The sequence below is a fragment of the Atractosteus spatula genome, chromosome 5 (assembly GCF_055471065.1).
Source record: "Atractosteus spatula isolate fAtrSpa1 chromosome 5, fAtrSpa1.hap1, whole genome shotgun sequence".
In the NCBI taxonomy this organism is placed as follows: Eukaryota; Metazoa; Chordata; class Actinopteri; order Semionotiformes; family Lepisosteidae; genus Atractosteus; species Atractosteus spatula.
Genome location: NC_142710.1, coordinates 33,814,634 through 33,837,138, shown reverse-complemented (window position 1 = coordinate 33,837,138; position 22,505 = coordinate 33,814,634). Strand labels below are relative to the sequence as shown.

The window sequence follows — 22,505 nt, the reverse complement described above, 5'->3', positions numbered from 1 at the left end:
TAGGTAGGTTTCCTCTGGGTGCTCCGGTATCCCCCTATAGTCCAAAGACATACTGGTAGGTTAATTGGCTTCTGGGAGAATTGGCCCTGGTGAGTGTGTCTGTGTTTGTGTTTGTCTGTCCTGTAAGGGACTGGCGTTCCACCCAATCGGTTGCAATAACCTTCAGTCTCAGCGCCACATAGGGTCCAACTGGTGCTCTTAACGCCAGCTTTGACACATTATATATCAAAATAAATTAAGTGCTATTGAAACTATGCAAGTACATATTTTTACAAGAAAATAACTATAAGAAACAGCAATCTATTTAACATGAATAAATATTGAAAGGAAAAGGAGATCAGAGTTTTTGAGTGAGCAGTGATCGCACACTGAACACCATTAAAAATGCAATAAATGAACATTGGAACCAGTAGCTTTCGTTGAGTTTCTTATGCCTCACAATATATTTTTAGTTCACATCTTCATGACCCTGACATCTTTGTAAAAGTCTCACAAATTAGGCCACTCCACATAAGGACTTTCAATGTTGGGATATGACACAAAAGATTGCTGTAATGCTCAAAAAGAGATTGGTTTCTAATAAAAGTCATGTCTCAATAACTGTGTCCAAAGAATAAACTAACAATTTTGTTTGCTCTGCATTGTTCACAATTAAAATTCTAAAAAGTTAAATGAGTCAAATTGGTTAATGTTACACCATTGGGATAAGCCTGCAAAGAACGCAATCAATATTTCACAGCGCAAGGCAATCCTGGAAGTTTCTATTATGCTTAATCTGTGTTTAGCCTGGGATGTGTGTTGAAAATAGCTCTGGAGGCTGGTTGGATTCCACAAGCACTCAATGGATTTCTAACAGTGTCTTGATTAAACACAGTTCTAGTTTATGCTATACATTATTTTACAAACCCCACCCCACAACTCCCACACATTTTGTGCTGAAACAAATGGTACACAACCTTTTGGTTTGAAAGGCTGGTCTTAAAACTGCAAGTCTTTTTGTACAACTCCAAACTTACTTTTAAAAGTGCAGTACATGTTGTGAAATTTTCTGTATCTTTGGCTCTTTGTTCAAGTTGTTATAAAGTAATCAAGTTGTTAAATAAAGCACTCTGAGTTAAACTTGAGAAAGATAAAAGGAAATTACCTTTACACTGCAATCTCCGTGTTCTGCTCTACTTACCTGTAATGAAAATAGACTGCATCTTCATTTTGGTTTATTTCTCTTTTGTTACTTACCTTGATATCACACTCTGTGTTGACTGTTTTGTCTTGGCATGATTTATCACAAATTGAACAGTATTACATTAACAAATATCCTGGACAATAAATTCTTCACCTGATTGCCAAGAAGAGGAAAAGGGAACCAAATTAGTGTTACACCGATGATGACAAAATTGATGAAGGTAACTGCTGTACAGTATATTAGTGTAACACTGCCTAAATTGTCTTGAATTGCATTTTCAGTCAGAACTGCAGTGACACAATTAGTTACTCCTACAGTATATACAGTATCTCCTTGCAAAAGCTCTAAAATAATGTCCACAAAGCTGTTTTTACCAAAACTAGTATTTACTGTGACAACAGAAAATACAGAAGAAGTGCTATGACAATCCATCTAATTTCTTTACTGCTTTATCCATTAGAGGGTTGTGGAGGAGCCAGACACTATCCTGGCAAGCAAGAGGCACAAGGCAGGATACAACCTGGACGGGATGCCAGTCCATTGCAGGGCACACACACAGACACAAACACGCACACACCAAGGCCAATTTTCCCAGGAGCCAATTGACCAACAAAGCATGTCTTTGAACTGCAGGAGCAAACTGGAGTACCTGGTGGAATTTCATGTGAACACAAGGAGAACATACAAACTCTATGACGAGAGCACCCCAGGAATTAGACTCAGGGCCCCCATGCTGTGAGGTAGCAATACTGACTATAGCACCGCTGTGCTGCCTGCTATAATAAATCTTGAAAGGAAAGTATCAGATGATATATTCATCCACCCAATGCCTGGGTCATGCCAAGCTGGATCCTATCCCAAAAGCATACAAATCAAGGTAAGTTTGAAAGCACAAGACTAGATAACACCATATTCCTTTAAAATGATTTTACTTGCAAAGTTTAACATCTTTCATAGCTTTAAAAATAAAATATGATCTTCAGGACTGTCTTGAAACTTACCCAGTTACTAAAATGTTTAATACTTGCCATATATGCTATTGTACTGAAAGTAATTCATATACTTTCATATAATTACACACAATTATATGAGTACCTCATATAATTGTGTGTTTTAATACTATGGGAGTTTTTCAAACATTGATTGACGGAAATGCATTCCGTGCAAAGTGCAATTTTTTAAATACAGTTGCCAGTGGATTCTTCCTGGTATTGAGAGTCTTATGAACGGCAGCAACTTGAGAGAATACCTCTCAGTAACTGAGCAACATGAGACCTCCATATCCCAGTTCTGGTATTACAGCCTTTAATTTAACTTATTCTGCTCTCTCTGGGATCAAAACTCCATTTTCCACTGCTGCTTACCAGCACCTGTTATGATACATTGCTACCCGGTAGACATATAATATTTCTGTAGCTTTATTTAATGGGTAACGTGGCTCTGTTTAATGCATTGTTGTGGCAGTTTTGATCAAGTGGCTCTGTCTAAATGAACTGGCAATTGTTTTAAAGCTATGACAGTTTGGCTCCAGCAGTCTTTGGAGAGCAGCGCATCATACAACAACACCCGCTGTTTTCGGCAGAATGTGGGATTTTTAGAGGTCGTAGCAAATATGTGGATAGCACTGGATATTATCAGAACCATACATCATAAATTACATCCTGGTTGCACAGTCATTTCTCAGAAATTGCATGACAGAGCAAAACCAGTCTTCTTTTACAGGCTACCTTGGGAGTTTGTGCAGAACCGTATATGTCTTTTGTACCTCCAGTATCTACATTGTATAAATCCTATAGAAAATAAGTGTTGGTGTCATACGTGGATACCTTTATTTCTAAGGCGTTGCATCAATCTTCATTGGAAACGATGCATGAAAGTGGAGATTTCAGAGCCATTATGAGATCATAATATTTTGAGATATTTCCAGTTTTATGTGTATTTTAAAGTTACTGATAAATAATACTACCACACAAAGTACTGCCTGCACAAATTCCACAATTCATTTTCAGTTTATTTCTGAAGGATAGGACAATTTTTTCTTATTCCTGTAGGCAGTAGGTTTAACATCCTCAAAATGCAGGAAAATAAAAGAGCTTCACGTGTAGTAACATTACACAGACACAAACAGGAACACTATCACTTTGACTACTGCTTAAAAACGCCACCTACAGTACTTCTTAACCATTTAAAAATTTTGGGCTAATCTTAGATCACTTTTGATTATTCTGTGTAGTAAGAAAGCAAAAAGTTTCAAAGCATTTTTGTGTATAATCCTAGATGTGTGGAACTAAAAATAATAGCAATAAAATCCCAAAAGGCATGAATTTAGAAAAATTGAGATTTTAGGTACTTGATTGGTTCAATCAAATGTGCAGACTTTGTCAGGTGCCCTTTTGGTATTTAGGTATCAAATTTATGAATTACAATTATTACAATAATCAGTCACTGACTTATTGGATATAACAGTAAAGCTCTTGCTCTTTTAGGACAGAGAATCCCAAAACTTAAGAATGTTGTATTCAGTTTACATTAGACCTTCAAATGTGCAGGGTGCAGATCAGATTTACTTATTCTGGTTCTGAGGAATCAAGATGTTTGTCTTTTGGTCTTCATTCCAGGAAGTCTTATTAACTTAGTCAAAGATATTGTTGACTCACACAGTATAAATTACCACTGTCTTTGAATAGTGAAAAGTTTAAGTTACCTTTGCAGCTTCCAGGAATATGTTCCACAGGTCCAGAAGAGAGGATCAATGGCCTGGGGATTTTGTAGAAAATTATGCCTTAATCACTTGTACTTAAACTGTCTCCCTTAATCTTTCACTGTCCCTTCCTAAAATCTCTGGCAAAGCACACTAACCAAAAGATGTTGTTCCAAAGAAAAATTGCCAAGAACTTGTAACCAAGATTACAGATAAAGGGGCTTACTTAATAAGCTTGTGTTTATTTAATATCGCTATCCTGTTTCATTACCATGTTCATGCCAGGCAGTAGGATAACCTTCAGCTGAGATTGTGATCATGATAATGGTCTGTGGAAGTTAACTGCATGTTCCAATAGTTTGGAGGGTCATTCTAGTCAGACAACGAGGATAGAGATCTGTCTTATTTGCCAAATGTCGATCACACATTGTCTGCTATAGAAAGAGTCTGTTTGACACCTTTCTGTGTATATGACTCTGTTCGGAGGTTTCTAATGTTTTGGCACATTTACAGTGAGTGTAATAAGGTTCATGCGTAAATGGTATAAAATAACTTAAACTAGATTTAGATTCCACAACTTTAAAATGCCACATAAAAGGCAAGACCTGCTCTCTTTGCACATGAAAAGAAGTATAATCAATTCCATGTAAAAAATGATTAAAATGACCTTATTTCAGTTCACACATCCAAATATACCTTTTGTTTTCAAAGAGAACTACATTACATTTATCTACAAATATATTGTTTGTTTGTGTACTTTCATGAGAAATTAGAAACATGCAGAAAGTTGCATAATCACAACTTTTGGCAATTCTGTGGAATTTTAATGGAGCAATAGTGCTTTTTCCAACTTGCTTCTGAAACTTTTGCAGTGCCTTGTTGTGAAAGAGTGAGCCGTTCAGATTCCAAGCAATCCCACAGTGGGATCTCTTTGATATGATGCTTGCTATCTGACAGGGTCAGGGAAACATGATTCTCAGTTGCCGGATTCTGCCTTGGAGTATGTCCACAGCCAATCTGTGCTTTCTCCAGAGACATTTTAAAAGATTGAAGAAATGAGGAGATGCCTGTCTGCCTGGGAGGAACTCCTCTCACAGAGTGTAGCTGGCTTGGGTAATTCTTTTGCTGAAAATGAGAACACTGAAATCAGCAAATTCATTTCAGAAACAAATGAACATAAACTGACAGCTATCGCAAAGCATCTGGGAGATTTAATTGGTCTGGAAAGCATATTCAAAGGTACTTAAATATTTCAAAAGACACTCCCACAGTCTTCTTCTTTATCCCTTTATCCCACATTAGAAAAGTTCCACTGCATTAAATGAGAGGCTATTGACAGTTTGTGAAATATGTAACTTTTTTGGTGACTCAGAACACTAAGAATGTCTATACTATAGGCTTTAAAGTGGAGCCTGCATTGCAGCTATTCCAGGCTTGAGACATGTAAGACATACAGTACCTTAACACTGCATGTAGGGGAATATTAAAGAGAAAAAAGTGAAAACACTTACGATTCCAGCCAAATCTTTTAATTACATTCACAATCTTTTATTCTGCCATTAGTTTATGCTCACTCCAGAATTCCCAATTTGTATTCCAGTGCATTGGACCACGTTGATCTGTGGAGTGATTGTTCACTTGCTGCCACCTATTACAGCACATTTACAGTAGAATTTACTGAATTAACTATCCTTTAATAAACTAGTACAATGTTAATCACAATATTTAGGGCTGTTAATCTATAATAAGCGCTTTGATAAGCCACCTTTAATGGCTCTATATAAAATCAAGTTTATTATTATTATTGTTATTGTTGTTATTATTATTAAATTAACTAATATTATTACAAGGTCATTTGAATCTGACTCACATGTGTGACTTTTATCTAGTTGTTTTAACCATCTGACTAAATCTCAAGCCACTGAGAAAATAACAAAAAAATAAATCAAGTGAAAAAATATTTAAGCAACAATATTTAAAGAGCTGTTCACTGATAGCAGACCTTAACTTAATGATGTTGGTAATTTACACTGTTTGGTGTGGTGTAAAAAATGCTTTTATAAAAATACTTCTACATTAAAGTTAACTCATTTTGATAAACAAGGACATCAATGCAAGAAAACAGTAATCACAATACATTTAGATGTATAAGCCTGAGGTTCTGTAGCTAGAGCTTATTTATTGGGGAGACATTTTTCACTCTCTGTTTTTTACCCAGTATGCTCCTTTTCTAAAATACTGTGCAATTGGAGTGCCCAGTCATGCAGCTTGAAAAAGTCAATGTTTTGATGCTTTGAGGATGCTAACCTGTTTTGCTTAATCAACTCATAGATACTGTACAGTTAATTTGGTAGAAAAGTATGCCTTGATAAATTGCAAAGAAACTGTCTCCCTTAATCCTTCACTGTCCCTTCCTAAAATCTCTGGCCAAGCACACCAACCAAAAGATGTTGTTCTGTAGAAAAACTGCCAAGAACTTGTAACCAAGATTACTGATAAAATATCTTACTTTATAAATGTGTGTTTATTTAATATCGCTATCCTGTTTCCTTACCATTTTCCTGCCAGGTAGTAGGATAACCTTCAACAGTGATTGTGATTGTGATAATGGTCTGTGGAAGTTAACTGTATGTTCCACTACTTTTGGTGAATCACACAACAGCTGAAATGGAAAGTATACTGGCCCTGAGCCAGTCTTTATACTTTCACACACTGTCTGACTTAACAAACAGGAAGCTGGACTGTCAGCCATTCTAAGACAATATACTCATTAAATAAGGAGCATTGGGATTTTGGATACCTATAGATAGGTAGAAGAAATAACCTTGATTTGGGTCCCTGTTCTTTAGCCTGAGATATGGAGTAGGCATAATTTGAAATCATACAAGATAATGGACTCCAATAAATTGGAGGAACACTGAACACAGTCCACAGTTTCCACTCAAATGCCCTTTGCTTCAGTTTCAAGAGGATCTATATTCAGCAAGAGGTTAAACACTTTAGCCCTTCATCTGTCACCCACGGAAACACTAAAAAAATAATTGCCAGATTCATATTCTCCAATACTAAATTATGTAACTCTGTGGTGAACATGTGGTGAACCTGGTTGAACAAACAGTCAAAGTAAAAATTACTTAAGCCATTATCAAAGGTGACATTCATTCAGAATTGTGCCATAAAAAGACATAATTATAAAGCTAAATATATAAGTTTCAAAAAGTTTAGAATCCAACATTATGTATGTTCTAATACATAGCAATAGTTTGTCTTTTTCTGGACTGTCAGAAGATCTTTTGATTCTAAATGACTCTACTGGACCAATCAGTTGTTTAATTAGCTGAAGGTAATTTGTTTTCTAGATCTCTGCTCATTGATCATTTGAAACTACCTATAAATACTGCAGGAATAAGGCTCTCAAGAACTAGGGATGCAGAAAAGCAAACCTATGCAACATGCTGCAAATGGAAATAAAAACTGAAAATATACAAATAAGTATACATTTAAATACACCAGATTTTATTTTAATACTGCAGTCAGCATAAAGACATACAGTACAGTAATCACATTGACAAATTACAGACTGAAAACGAAGAGATCACAGAATCTACAGGCTCACTTTGAAAAAAGGTGGGTTTAGGAAGATACTATTTTTATTATACGCTTCTCTGTATCACAATATTTACTCTACATTTAAAGGTGCAATATATAATAAAGCTTTATTTCGTAATCCTCTTCATCTTTTTATGGTAATGTGGACTCAAAAGGAAACTTTGGGGAACTCTGCAAAGTTACACAATATTGTGCAAAGCAGGTGGTGACTTTCCCAGAAAGTCACGATCAAGCAGGTCTTATGGACCTCTCCAGGACCAGGATTGGCTACTCTTGGTGTACTGTATAAACATGCTCTGGCTTTAACCTTATTTAATAGAGAGATTTTATTTTTTTAAAGAAATAATTATTTCTTAAAAAATGTTTTGGTTAACTCAATATTGTTCTTAAAAATTGTTGACAGAGTTAACAATTCTTTACCAATTCTTCAACAATTCTTTCAGGAGAAGTAGACAGACCAGGACTTGAGGTCATATACAGCAAAAACTAAAATGGCAAAAACACATCAACTGAGTAACAAGGGTTTCGGAAAGCAAAAGTAATAACCAGTGGCCTCTGAGTGTTTTGTTATATTATGGCTTCGTGTTTCCTTGTCTCAGTGTGAGACTGGCTCAGGTAAGGTTGCCAGTGATGTTTTTAATAACCCAAAGAAACAACACTAAAAGTCCCTTTAGGGTTCTCCTTTACAAGAGACAGCAATTAAAGCTTGCTCTTGAGATTCTGATAAAACCCACATAAAGACAGACTATACCACAAAATGTAATAAAGAAATGAAACCATGGTATGCTATTTTACAGATGAGACTATAAATATAGGAATACACATGCATTAATTCTCTGGAAAGAAAAGACACAAAATGCTTTCAATGTCAAAAACAAGGAAAAAGGCCAAATAAGCGCTAGCAGTTTTGTAGAAATAATGTTGATCTGTCTCTCTGCCTTTCTCTCTTCAGTGACAAACATGTCTTGAGGAAGGAGAAGGCAGAGCTTCAGAGAAACAAAGAGGTGTTCCATTCTTGGTTACGTCAAGTTTCCTTCTTCACAAGTGACAGGCAGGACACATTTCAGCGTGTGTCACCGGGAATTTTCAGAGCCCATCTTTATGCTTTCACACCGCCTATCTGTCAGGGTTGAAACTGAAAGCCTGCAGACTTCATGCCGCCAGGTTAATGCACTGACAGTCAATGAGCTCAGATCTCTCTCCAGCTGTTAAGGGCACAGACATTGAGGAGAGGCAAGGTTAGCTTTCTGCACAGAGGACAAGCATTAGAACTGCTAGGCCTGCACTAAGGATGACTTCAGGACATGGACTGCAGAAAAAACAGCTCTTTCTAGTTGCAACATGCACCCCATAAGATTTCACAACCCATCATGATAAGATTACAAATATGATGAAGATAAAAATGATGGAGAAATACACAAACGTTTTAAGATGTGTTGCCCTTTTCAAAATTCAGTTTATTCTTGTAATAGCTTTTCAGCACTGTAGAGAATTGTAAATAATTAAAGTGAATCTGTCCAAACAGTGTGTTCAGAAGGTTTTCACAGTACACAACCAAATGTGTACCACCTGTGTATATTACAGCACAGGCCATATCTTAGAGGACATTTGTTCATTTGTGTTTACAGTTGAGTCAATCCTCTGAGGAAAAGTTCATCAATTGTCCCTATAAATGTTGTTAAAATTTAAACACTTACAGTATTAGAGAACCAGACATATTCAGGAATTGACACCATGGTGACAAACAGACCGACTGCAATTCTTGTGTATCTGTCCTTCTTCATGTTGCACATGTTTTTTGAAATGCATTTTTAATCTACTCTGTAGAACATTTGAAGTGCTCTCCTTCTTCTTTAGATTACCTTCAGTGTTGTTGATGTGTGAGAGCAATTATTAAAATGCCAGTTTTCTGTTGTAAATCCTGTTGAACTGAGACAGTAAGTTTAATTCTGAACTTCTAAAATCCACTTTTATTACAATTCAGAGAAGAACGCAAAGCCTGTCACATAGCTCTGCACTATGCAATGCTATATAATCTACAAATTGTTTTTTTTATTTGATCCAATTCTATTTATTTGTATGGTACAAAAAAATATTCATTTGCTTTCAGCAAGTAATACACAGTATAGCAGGCACAAGTGCTCTGTTCAAAGGCATAACAGAGCTCAGTTCATGTACATACACTGATTGCTGCTAAACAAGCTAAGTGATTTAAAAAAAAAATATTTGCTGCCAAAGATATGGTGCCATTATCATCTGTGTAAATTAACAAAGCATAGAAATGTACCACTTTGTGGAGATACCAGCATTAAAGATGCCAGTTATTGTGGCTTCCAAACATTAGCTAAAAACAAGAAAACAGAAAAGGTGTCTTTCAAAGTAGGAATGAGGTGGGGTCACAGACAATACCTGCCTGTATCTGTTCTTCTTCATATACACAGATTGTTGTTGTATTTGTATTCCTCTTTTCATCCCACTGCATCCCAAACATTTTACACATAGGAGAGAGCCAACTTCATCCAGCCAGAGGATGTGAGCCTGAAGTGTTCGCACACTGTATATAAATCAAACTTTTTGTATTTGATCTATGACTAAAACATGAAGTCATTTTAACTTCCCGAGATTGAGAGTAACACTGAAATGACCGGAAATGCCTTCCTGCCTTCTGTTTTCTGGATTACCAGAATGGTCAGAGAGTGAGGGGAATGACAATATTGATCATTGTAATGGATGTTATATCAAAAGATGTGGTTTCTGACTAGATGGAAGTTATCAATACATTATAATAAACACACTTTCCTGATTCTGTAGCATATCTGAAGTGGATTCATCAATACAATCTCATCAAAGCAACGTTAAGCAAAGTAAGGTGAAGCTGAAATTTCATGTTATAGTTCAAGTTGTTTTACTTTGACCCTGTATTGCAAGACAAAAATAGTATTATTTTAAAAAAAGGAAATTAAGTAGAGTAGATATAAGACTTAAATTTAGCAGACACTTCATTGTGAGTGTTTTCCTGTCATTTGACTTAATGTTTTTTAAACTTAAATTTCTCCGTTTTCTAGGCTCTCCAATGTTTTCTTGGTTCCTCTAAATATCTGTTACAGGGAGTAAACAAAAAAAACAACTTCTGAAAATACTTCACGGGTTCTTTGGACAGCAGTGGACATACAGTAAAAAGAAAATCAAAGTCTGTTTGTGAATTTGGTCTGTTGAATACTAAGACTATCATGGAATTTTCATTTTTTTTCTGCTACCAGAATTGTTTTCAGATGCTGTACTTAATAAACAAATGAGAAAGGTAGGCAGAATTGAATCAGCAACATCAAAAACTGAGAATTCCAGAAGCCTGTAATGATAAATATATTTAATAAAGCAGAAAATGCAGATAATATACACTACTGAAAAAAGAATTGCTTCTATATAATAAGAATGGTGGGCACAAAATGCCATTTTTGCAGACATGAGTCAACATTAATATTTTAAGGAACAGTTTAATGTGGTTATTATGAGCTTCAGAGGACGATAATTTCTAAGCAGAGAAAGTAACATTCTGAGGATAAACAGATTTTTAAGAACTGTAGCTCATAAAGAAACCACTTCTCACCAAAAAATATTTATTTAAGTATCTTAAATAAACACGCGAGTCAATTTAAACAATTTCATTTTACATAGCTTCACCTACCTTACTATAGTCCTTTAAAGATCAGACCTTCTCTCACCATGTACAGTACCTGCCACGGGATTGTCCCTCATTTCATCATCCCGTTTATAATGCCAGCCTGTCTCACTGCCATCCAATTAATGTCACTTAACACAAAAAAATACAATTTGACATTTAGTTCCTTTTGTGTTGCTGTTATGCAGTACTACGGAGCTCAACATAATGTATGAAGATGAAAATGAATGCATTTTCAGAAACATTTAGACATAATGAAAACAACATCTATTTTTAAAAGCAAAAGCCCGAGCTTGAGACTTACTGTACGATTTTAGCAGAACGCCGCCTCATCGCATCTTTTCAAAAGCATTTTGAAACCAAATGGTGGCGACAATGTAGACAACAACGCAGTATTCCATCCATCCAATACGAAGCATGCCCGAGTCGTATTCCCTGCAAAATTACATTTTATTTTTGTATTCCTCACAAAGATTATGGAAATTTGATTTTGTTTTCCGGCTAGACTGTAATCCAAATCACATTGCAAGTATTTCAGAAAACAAAACAAAAGCTGAAGGTGACAAATACGCATAATACAAAGCGTCCCTCAAAATTTGCACACCAGTCGATTACATGGATTGGTAGCAAAACGTATCATTACCAACCGAATTACGGACAATTATGACAAAAATCCTGTAAAAAAACAATCCGGTAAAAATAACTTTTATAAATAATACATCACCAACAAAAACAAACAAACCGTAAAAAATACTGTATTAACAAATTCCCGAATAAAAGTTGTAATTCTGATGTTGAAACGAGCTATGGAAGAGTAAAGTAGGGACCACAAGGTCTAAAACACGAGACAAAACATTAACATGAAAATAGAAATCTATGACTATCCAGCTTCTGGTGCTCGGGAAATGATTATTGAGCAATAACACAAAGCGTTAAATTGACACACACCACGACTGGTATTGCGGAGCTGTTGTGTAGTAATCACGACAGAATGGATGTTCAAACACCTTAACTCTCTTAATGTTTTGCTGTTTTACCCTACGAACTATTCACTCACTACCTTACTGGTAGATGAAAAATACGAGATTTGGAAGAGCCACAGGTTGGTGAAAGAAAAAGGAATTTGTCAGCTTTGACAATCTACAATGCTAGACGATTGTCTACGATAATTAAATGACATAAAATTTATTTTAGCCCCTGTTTTCTTATTATTGTCTACTTCTCTTCGCTCACTCATTATGCAAATGTGAACGATTTATTTAAAAAATGATCGAAGAGACCGATACATTCTAAAAGAAAATAGCCTACTGTGGTTGTGAAATAGTCAAACTGGTTGTATATCTAACATCGGCATTCACAATGCTCATCTCTGGTATTCAAATATACATATACATGACATTGACAGATAACTGCAGAAAAACATAGATTACTACTTCTAACTATAAATTGTACAGTTAAGTAGTTGTTGCAGTAGTGTAGGTAATGGCCCAATTACAATTTTAAGGTAAGTAACTTTTTTAAAAAGCGAAAACTGATACTCAGCGAACAAACAATAAAGAGTTCATGTTATAAAATTCCTTGGTAATTTCTGTTTGTAAAACTACAGCTCTTGCTTGGGCAGTGTAAAACAATATTAGATTATAAATGTGTACCCTTGGGAATAACCAGCGACAGAAGGACATTTTGGGAGAATTCTAAAACGTTTCTTCTCCCAAACATCTTTATTTAGGCATGTATTCCAATGTTAAAACTTGTATATGCATTTGCTGGAAATCTCTGTTATTTAAACCATAGATCTAAGGTTTTTATAATGTAGAAGGCCTACATAATAGAATGTAACGTTAGAATGCAAGATAATTACTGACGGATTTTTACTGGGCACATTTATATTTAAATATATAAAAAACTCTACTTTTCACAACTATTTCTTATGCAGTGATGTCTAATAATTAGGGGGGAACTGCTGTTTACTGAAATGACATCGCAAATTGTTCAGCAAGATTATTATTTCTACTGATGTTGAGTCATAAGTTGTTAAGTCTCTTGTAAAGAAACAATGTTACAGAATTGTTCAAATGAGCCAAAAGAGAAACACGACGTTTATACTGATATTGTATTTCTGATTAATTACATTTCCTTATTCCACTTAATCTCCACGATTACAGCGTTATATCATGCAAGATATTAGCGACATGCAACAAAAGAGCTCCCGGTAAAATGAGTGAATGTCTTGAAAATGAATTCACATTCTTCCAAATACTTAACAAGTTACTTCAAGTACAAGATTTTTAAAAGGCACTTAAAATGTCTGAAACATCGCTTTCTTCATGTAGTTCCGGGGTCATTTTATATTAAAAGAAAGGGAATGAAGAGGCTGAACAGATGGCACAATTCTACCTTAAAGTAAACTGACAGCTATAATCAGAATAAGCGCCTGCCTTTATGTTGACAAGGGCGCAATGTACAGTAGAATCGTTGTTTTCCATTTGCCGTTGTTAGGGGCATGTTAGACTTAGTTTTTTAAGACTGGTTTTAGTATAAGAATATTCACTAAAGTTTATGTGCGGCATACACGGCAGAAAGTAAGTTTAGAGAGAACTTTAATTTCCAAATACATTGAGTGTAGCAAATTAATTTGCTAACATAGAATTGCCCAAAATCAAGTAGGTCTACCTAAAGTAACCGATGTTAAATTAAAAAATACTGAAAAAAGTCATACTGTATGTTTTATCTATCATTAGCCTATGGGTTCTGAAACAGCATATTTCACAAACAAAATAATGTAATCCGCATTTTCTTTCCATTGTATTATATTGGAAAGTGTTGCACTGCGAATTATGTTTGACTGGAATGTGAGTTCCCAGAATCTGCAAAAATCCTTACTTTAGTTCTTTGTTTTAAGCATACAGCGATAAATACGTCGCCAAGGAAAATTAACACTGCAGCAAAACATTTAGATGAACCCCACGAAAGATCCGAAGACGAAAGATAAAAACAAGTTATACATGCGGTAAAGTTATAAAATATATAGCCTATAGCCTATAATTAATTTCATAAAGTGTTTATTTTTTACACAAAATGTACACAAGCACTATAAGAAATTAATACACATAAATGTAAGTGCATTTTTAATGAAGGGAATTGAGACAGGATATTACGCCTACTGTATATTAGAATAACTCATTAACAGAATAAAACGTATTGGGAATTATTATACCGTGCTCTACTTGGTGTACTAGATAAAATGGTGTTTTAATGAAAGAAAAAAAAACTTAATGATAAAATCAAAAGCTTATTGGGGTAGTGTGAGTTTTGCCAGTTCTAACACAATTTATTTTTTTAAATCAAAACACGAGCTCTATTGGTGTTCTGAACTAACGTAAAAAACAAATCATATTAGTGTAGAAAAAACTCAATATAACTCAGAAAGTCGGGGAATTAAAACTGATGGTGTGATCAATACTTGCGGCAGATTGTGAGTTGTCAGTGTCGCTCCATTCCCTTCATTAAGTGGATTAAAAAAATACTGTAGGTAAGTCTCGGTTATATTTCAAGTCATAATAGACTAGAAAATATGTCTCTCGGCAATTTCCAAACAGTTAAGCTTTCGCGAACTTATCAAAGAAAAGTAGTTAATGAAAGAAAAACTACAAAAAGATGCGATAACAGTGCAGATAAAAAAGTCATTGCATAAAATCACATCACAATGTTTCTGAAGCGAAGTGTGTTTTCTGTCCAACAAAAGGCAGTTTTCGTCAAATAGTAAAAATAAGAGGTTCGTTATTGAGCCAACGTATTAATCGTTCTTTTTTTTGCTGAGAGTCATTTTAATCAAAAGGGCGTATATGTGAAATTCTTCTGCATGTACATGTGTTCCGTTACATATAGTCTTTCAGTCGAGTTTCGCAAGAAACTTTTATTCAGATATGTTTCACGATTCTATTGCAATCGAGCTTGGACGGTAGGGGGGATGAGGGATGAAATGATTTTCTATTCACAAGAGGAAGCAATGGATGTTACGCTGGTAATTTTTCCCGAATCATCACTCCAGGGCTGAAGGTTCTGGAGAGCATACAAGGATGTGTTATGAAGGCAAATAGGGTCCGGTTGCACTGGCTGGTTTAAAGTTTTCTGAAAGGCTTCTTGCTGCAGTTGCATCAGGATCCGATTGGCTTGCTGTCTTTCAGCTTCTCTCTCCTCCGCGGTTTGTCGTCTAAATCAAAACAGAGAAACAAAGTCTAACAAAGTTCCATTGACATTCTTCTAATTTTGGCTAATGTCAGCATTCAGATATTCGGTACACTTCACTTCAAAATTAACGTTAAGAAGCACAGTCCTTTACTTCTGTGACAACACCCAGTACTAGCGCGTCTGTTCCATTTTTAACGTTTTAGAAATTTTCCTTCAAGTGTTACTTGTACCTAACATTAACATATACGTTTCATTTTATATCTTCTCGTCTTCAGGCCTACAGTAGGCCTACAGATTTGATCTCTTTTAGATGTAGCTTTAAATGCCTAAGATTACAAATAGTATGTAAGATTTACTTAAGTCTTATTTCCTTTATAATTGTAGGTCAGAAAGTTAATTTGCATTGATAATACACTTATTTCTTATTGTACGTTTAAATGGGCTTAGTGGCCTTGAGCCTGTTGCAGGAGGTGACGTCACGTCCTTGAACCCTAGAGAGCGTAGCACTGTCACTGTCGTCCTTTCGGGCCTAGGTGGTGTTTCCGGGCGGCTAATGCTGACTATTACATTTGTATATTTAGGTAACATAACCGTAGGTTTCATGAATGGGTGGTTAAGCACCCTGCTTGTAAGGATTGCGAACTGGATGGAGACGGATGTTCTGTTTTTAACAATTTATTTTAACCGTCACTTTTCCAACTGCCCAGTTCAGTCTCTCTCTTCCTGATATCTCCCTATTTCCTCCTCACATTATCCAGTGCGGCCAATAATTCAGTGTGCAAACAAGAAAATGTGTTGTAACGTAAACCTATCTACAAACTGAAACAAAGACTGCTTTAAAGTGCATAACTGAATAAAACAATAAAAGTGCTTAAGGTTACAGTAGGAACATACACAAGCAGTTTAACAAACGACTTGAAATCTCACCCTCTTTTTCTGGAACCATGCTTCACACACTCAAAATATGTTGGATAACTGTCTAGACTAGAACTGTGGTCTTGCTCTTTGCAGGACAGCAATGTGTGGAAGACGAGCTGAGGGATTGAAGCCAATTCATTGCATATAATTTGTATTGAAAAGGTCTGAGTAACGCTATAGCAGGTATACAACAAATCTGCTGGAGTAGATTATGGAGCGGTTAGGAGATCTTATTGGGTTTCCTATCTGAAAGTTAGCAAGGTCATGGCAGAGATGCCGTGACATTGTTTGATTTGTATGGCACGGCTGTTGTGAGTTTCTACACAATGATAAAAAAAATCCTAATTGTAAAAAAAAGACAGACATCACCCTAGAGAATCGTAATGTATGGTGAAGGTCAAGTAGCTTTGTACAGTAGATGCTTATTATCGATGCAGGCTATACAGTATATGCTAAAAAATAGAGTCGGCTACGATTTAGTCAGATTGTTTACCACGAAAAGCAAAGTTTTCAGTCCGAGCGCTGCAACGTGTTATGCCCTTAAGAATAACCAAGATGAAGTGGGTATAGTATTGCATTTCGAATATCCTCTATCATAACCTATTCCATGCTGTGGTGGTAACGTGCAATAGTTCTCACTTGCATTTCATACACCTTTCACTATTCTATTATGCTACATTTGCATTTGTCCACACCTCTCTTCAAATAATAAAGTATTCATCCCGTTTGTTTTGAGTGTCTAAGACACGGACAGTGCATAAAGGTGTTGACTATGGGTTTCCTTGGGGTATTCCTACTGTAGCTGACCAGCTACACCCGTCCCTTCACAGACCATTAGTTCTGATCAACCTACTGTTAATGGAATAGCTGTCTTTTTAGACTTCATCAAACCTGTGTACGTTCCTGTGGCTAAGTACATACTTATCAAATTCCTGAAGAGGTATATACGAATCTTAAGTGAGTGTATTTTATTATTCAAAATATGCGCACTTGTCTATTGATTGCTGGCAACATTGTGACCGTGACAAATTAGGAACACAGAGAACTACTATAGCAGTTATCGTTGTACATCTTGTTTGCATCTTTATTATGATATTGAGAGTGATTAGCTTTTAAACATACGTTGCATTTTTATATATCTGCTTGTGCTGTCCGCCTGAACTACACATTGAAATTTCTGTGTGGTGTATGAATTCGCAGAAAATAAAATTATTCAGAGGTAAGATTTCAACACAGAACCCAACCCTGCAGTTGACTAATTCTTTTACATTTTATTTTTAATTTTATTTTAAATAACACCCATGGGGTTGCTTATTTAATATGATACTTGTGGAAAAAAATTCTATCTTGTTTTTTGTAGTGTGCCCTGCGATGGACTGGTGACCTGCTTTGAGCTCTGAATAGGCTCCGGCCCTCCCGCGATCCTGAATTTGGAAAACGGTTAGAAAATGGATGGATATTTTTTTGTAATCTGCAAATAGCAGCATCGTTACAATATATACTGTACACCGAGCAACTAAAAAATCCCTACGGTAGGAGTCAAATCATACGGAATATATGTGTTCTCGAAATTATTATAATTCGGTTACGGTCAAGTTCATATTATACTTAAGAAGAATTCGATCATAACAAAGTAAGTTATTAGTTACATGCACAGGTTACCCGAGCAAGACTTGAAATTGTACAAAAAAACACAAAAAGACAAACAATCATCATCGTTGTAACAACTGTATTATTAAAAAGTACTTTAAAACAGTTTTAAGTTTTGCTTGTTGACATACTATGCATGTTTTATTATCAAATAAAAAAACACATTAATATGACTCCACAATTTTAAAATTAGTGGGCTATTAAAGTTTTAATACTGAAAATCAACGGAAAAATAAAGTGGCGTGTTGGCATAATTGAAGTGGGGGGTACCGAGACATTAAAGAATAGAGGTTATACTCATTTAATAGGGTAAGTGCTCCTGACAAAGTTATACATTTGACTACATGTGTAATTTTTATAGGTGCTTTGTAAAATCGGTATCTCTTCTGTTAATATGTACTGGAAAAGTAACGTGCATATTCCTGGGATTTAAAGAAACAAAATCTAGAATACCTTAATATATTGTACAGCGTTATACCTAGTACTTTATTTTCAAAATTAGAAGACCCGATGAACTCGCAGAAATCAATCTTATGCTTATTATTGTCTTAACAGCTGTCTTGGAGCTTAACAGAGACGCATAAAAATGCCTTCACATTCCAGTAATTAAAGAGCAATAATTTCATTTCAGGTCTCTAAATGCTATTCCGTGGCCGGTTGCCTGATTAATTTACTGAGGAAATTTAATTCTGAATGAAAATGCCCCTTATCACTCTAGAATATGAAACAAATGCATGATACGCGCCTTACAATATGTTCTTTTACTAAATAAAAATCCATACCGGTCGGAATTTTAACACTAGCTCAATTAAAAAAAAAACAACTTATGGGCCTACGTGTCATGGAATTCCACGCTGACTAAAATAATGGTTATCATTAACATTTGTGCTTAAAACATCCTGCTATAAAACACTTGAGTGGAACCCTTTTCATTTATGATTTGAAGTTTAAACTTTGTCAAGAAATAAAGCAACCTTTGAACACAAAATCAGCAGAACGACTTCTTCTTGGCATTACTTACTAATATTATTATTATTAATAATAATGATAATAATAATAATAAGCATTACATTTTAAGGAGTTACGCACTACACAATTATTTGAAATTTACGGGCTCTGGTCCTAATTGAGTTTTAACACTACCGAACTGTAGTTCATACCAGCGTGGAATTCATTTCGTGTAGCTTACATCAATTAAGTGCTAGAACTTTGAAGACTGCCAAACACGGCGGATTTATTTCTTAACATTATTATATTTCTTATATAATCTTATGAATTAGCAACATTCGCGAATGCATGTCTGTTCTTTTTTCCATGTGCTTAGAGAAGTTTCTGTCATTGTATTCTTTGATAATTAAAACGTCCGTAGGATTGTCCATGACAAGGCTTCATCAGATACAAACCTTCCCCATATCATTTATATGAATCAATATATTATAACATTAAAAGTATGTGGATAATGCATTAATTTTCACAATTATTATAATTTTGAAATTACAGTAGGTGGCCTTCGGTGTCACTTGAAAAGAAGTATAGGCTATGCATAACAGTAGTCTATATAATAGAAAAAAAGTAAAAAGCAGTTGACTATTTTGACGTTTTAAATGACCTTCTGTAGAAATGCAGAAACAGTTTTCAAGTGTACAGTTTTTACTTACTGGCCGTGTAATAACAAGAAGGCAGTTGCAGAGAAGGCCTACCTTAAGGTATGATGGGAGTCGGACTGAGGCAACCGATAATACGTAACTATTGGCTATTTCTTTAAAAAGTCATGTTTTTAATCTTTGTAATCTTACCTCCATTTTGTCCTTCTGTTTTGGAACCATGTTTTGACTTGGGCATCTGTCATTTTAAGTGCCTTTGCCAGGGCCGCCCTTTCAGCAGACGCTAGGTACTTCTGCCGATGAAACCTCTTCTCTAGTTCACAGATCTGGAGCCTAGTGAACGAAGTTCTTGGCTTTTTCTTCTTTGGTGGCGTCCGATTCTGGTATGGGTGACCTATACGGCGTGTTACAGTGAAGGGTGAGAGTGCCACTGGATTGGGAGACAGACAGGGCAAAAGCAAGCGGCAAAATCAGCAAGATATTAAGAAAGCACCGCCGGAGCAGAGGCAGAAAGAGGACAGACCTTGCGGGGTTAAATTATTTAGGGCATGATGTAATTCTACCATAGTGTGCAGTGATAGTAACGATAACATGATTTCCTAAAACACAGATTTCCTGGAAAACAACTGTTTTGTGTTTCACAAATGCTCTTTCTAGAATCATTTTTATATGTTCAGCTGCACAAGAATAAGCACAGTACTCAAGAGATATTTAACTGTCGATCCAACTTGACACAGAATCGATACTTAGAGACCAACGTTATTCTTCCATATGGCTGCTTGATAAAAGCATCTTTTGTGTTCATTTGCAAAATTATCTATTAATGGTCTAAAAACAGCTAAGAATTTTTATTAAAATATGATTAACTCCAGGAAATCTGCCTTTTAGAAATAAAAGCAAATATAAAATGCAACTGCAGTTATGAAAGACGAACACATGGAATTCACACAAGAACAAAAGCTGCAAAAACTGTAGGAAGGAACTTCTTCTTCTATACTTTTATACATTTACCATTTAATATCTCTAAAGAAACGCAATTAAAATCAACCTAAGTTTATCTAAAAGCACTAAATAGTCTAAGACTACAGACACATAATTATAAAACATCACTGACTGTAAAATGTTTACGAAAACAGTTATAATCTGTTTAATTTAAACTGACTAATACTATGTGTTACCGCAGGTGCATTTATCGACATCTAAAGTTATTTTAGTAAAACCAAGGTATCCTTTTGGACTTAAGGCCTGCGTATTACTAGACAGGCGTCTGAAATGTACAATCTATTGCACTTGTTAAATTCCCCCAAGGCACTCTTTTTCGTATTTTTCCAGTTTTCAATGTATCTAAATCTTATTCCATTCTTAATATGCTTAGTTATATCACGTTTAATATCACATTAGGTAATGCATCATTACCAAGTTTTCATATTTAAGGTTTATTTAATATCAAATGTCAGGTAACATAATATCGATTATCAAATTGTTAAAAACGCTGTATGGTCATCGTTTCTAATTCACGTGCATACAAAGTGGAACTAAGTTTGACGCATATATAATTAGTAGTAAACTATGGTATTACAAAATTATGCTAATTGTACTGACAATAAGACAATCATTAAACATCCTTTTCTTTCTATGCCAATTGTCAACTGTAATTCATCCAAATGCATTGATGTAGTGACAGAAAATACGACAGGTCTTAAGGAAATACGTGTTAACATATTTTTAAATTATGTTTCAGAATGTAATACTTATCATTCAAAATAATTTTGGCTTCATGCATCCAATTATGGCTCCTAAGAACTCAGAAAAAGATTTTTTTGTGATGGATATAATTCATTCTTTAATTACGGACTGTACGAATATACCACGTGATAATTATCGTGTCATTAACAAATTTAACGATTTACCATAAAATAAAATATATATAATACAATCAAAGTACAGATATTAAGTCACAGTCTATTAAAGACTTGCAATAACGTACAATTGCTTGCTTTTTTAATCTTTATACCAAATCCTAAAGCTCTTTTTCCCCTGTGAAGATCAGAAGCGTACATTCAAAAGCTCCAGAAACACGGTGAAATATTACTTGTTATACTGCTCTTACCTGTGAATCTGTCTTTCGTGTACCTTCTGTTACTTTCCATCCAGGGAAATGTCAGTCCCGTGAGATTATTCATACTGTTCATGCTGCCCATACTTGGCACTGTAGGCATACCGGTAGAAATTGGCTGGTGAACGCTACTTAGTGGTCTGTGCGCTGGCACACGGATAACCCCTGCCGAATTCAGGTTATTCCCATTCATGTTCATGCCCATGTTCACATTGTAAGACCCATTCAAAGGTGCCATGCTACAGGCGCTGCTATTGTATCCTCCTGTATTGCTGGTGTTGTAATTGCCAGTCATTGTGTTGTAGGCACTGCTCACGATGCATCCCAAACCATAGTCAGAATCTTGCAGCCTAGAGTTAGAAATCATGCAACTCCCCTGATCCGGATTGTTCAAAATTTGATCGATTCCAAAACTTATGGGCTCGGCGTGGGTCTGGTGGATATGATGGGCCCCTATATGATCCATTGTTTCCTTAACCCTCCACAAAATATAGAGGTCCCCCACTCCAGCCGCGTTATCAGATGGAAGTTACAAATGTTGCTTGGTCTCGCTTCAGTTGTTCCCAAAGACGTGAGAATGGTAGAAGTGAGTAAGGCAGAGCTGAAGTCGATGTGCTTTTTTTGCTTTGGGAGCTTGCCTGCTGGAGAAACTGGAACATCAATCATAATGCCAAAAGGCCTGTGTGAGATTAAGCCTGTAGTCTTAGGCCTTGCAACTCCATTGGCTAAAAGCTGAGAGAAGCTCTCTGAGTGACACACGGAAAGAAAAGGGTAGGAGTTTCTGCAAAAGCCAAACCCCGAAATCAAACTGCTGCCAACCGTAGCTTCCTTTTAAAGTTAACAAGAGAAACAAG

The 22,505-nt window shown here is 35.6% G+C and overlaps 1 protein-coding gene across 1 annotated transcript; it reads right to left on the bottom strand.

Moving 5' to 3' along the window:
* Positions 1-14,978: 14,978 nt before the first annotated feature.
* Positions 14,979-22,117, bottom strand: tlx1 (T cell leukemia homeobox 1). The gene is made up of 3 exons (XM_088916347.1): positions 21,646-22,117; positions 19,728-19,965; positions 14,979-15,385 (listed from the first exon to the last, which is right to left on the bottom strand). Exons 1-3 carry the CDS (start codon positions 22,115-22,117, stop codon positions 15,163-15,165), a joined length of 933 nt encoding a protein of 310 aa, XP_088772473.1. The 3' UTR covers positions 14,979-15,162.
* Positions 22,118-22,505: the final 388 nt, after the last annotated feature.

Excerpts from the sequence above, each read along its gene's own strand:
- tlx1 (XM_088916347.1), bottom strand. The coding sequence starts at position 22,117 with ATGGATCATATAGGGGCCCATCATATCCACCAGACCCACGCCGAGCCC. Across the intron at positions 19,966-21,645 it reads CACGAAAGACAGATTCACAG|TGGCACTCTCACCCTTCACT; the intron begins GTAAGAGCAGTA and ends CTCCCAATCCAG. Across the intron at positions 15,386-19,727 it reads AACAGAAGGACAAAATGGAG|ACGACAAACCGCGGAGGAGA; the intron begins GTAAGATTACAA and ends GTTTTGATTTAG.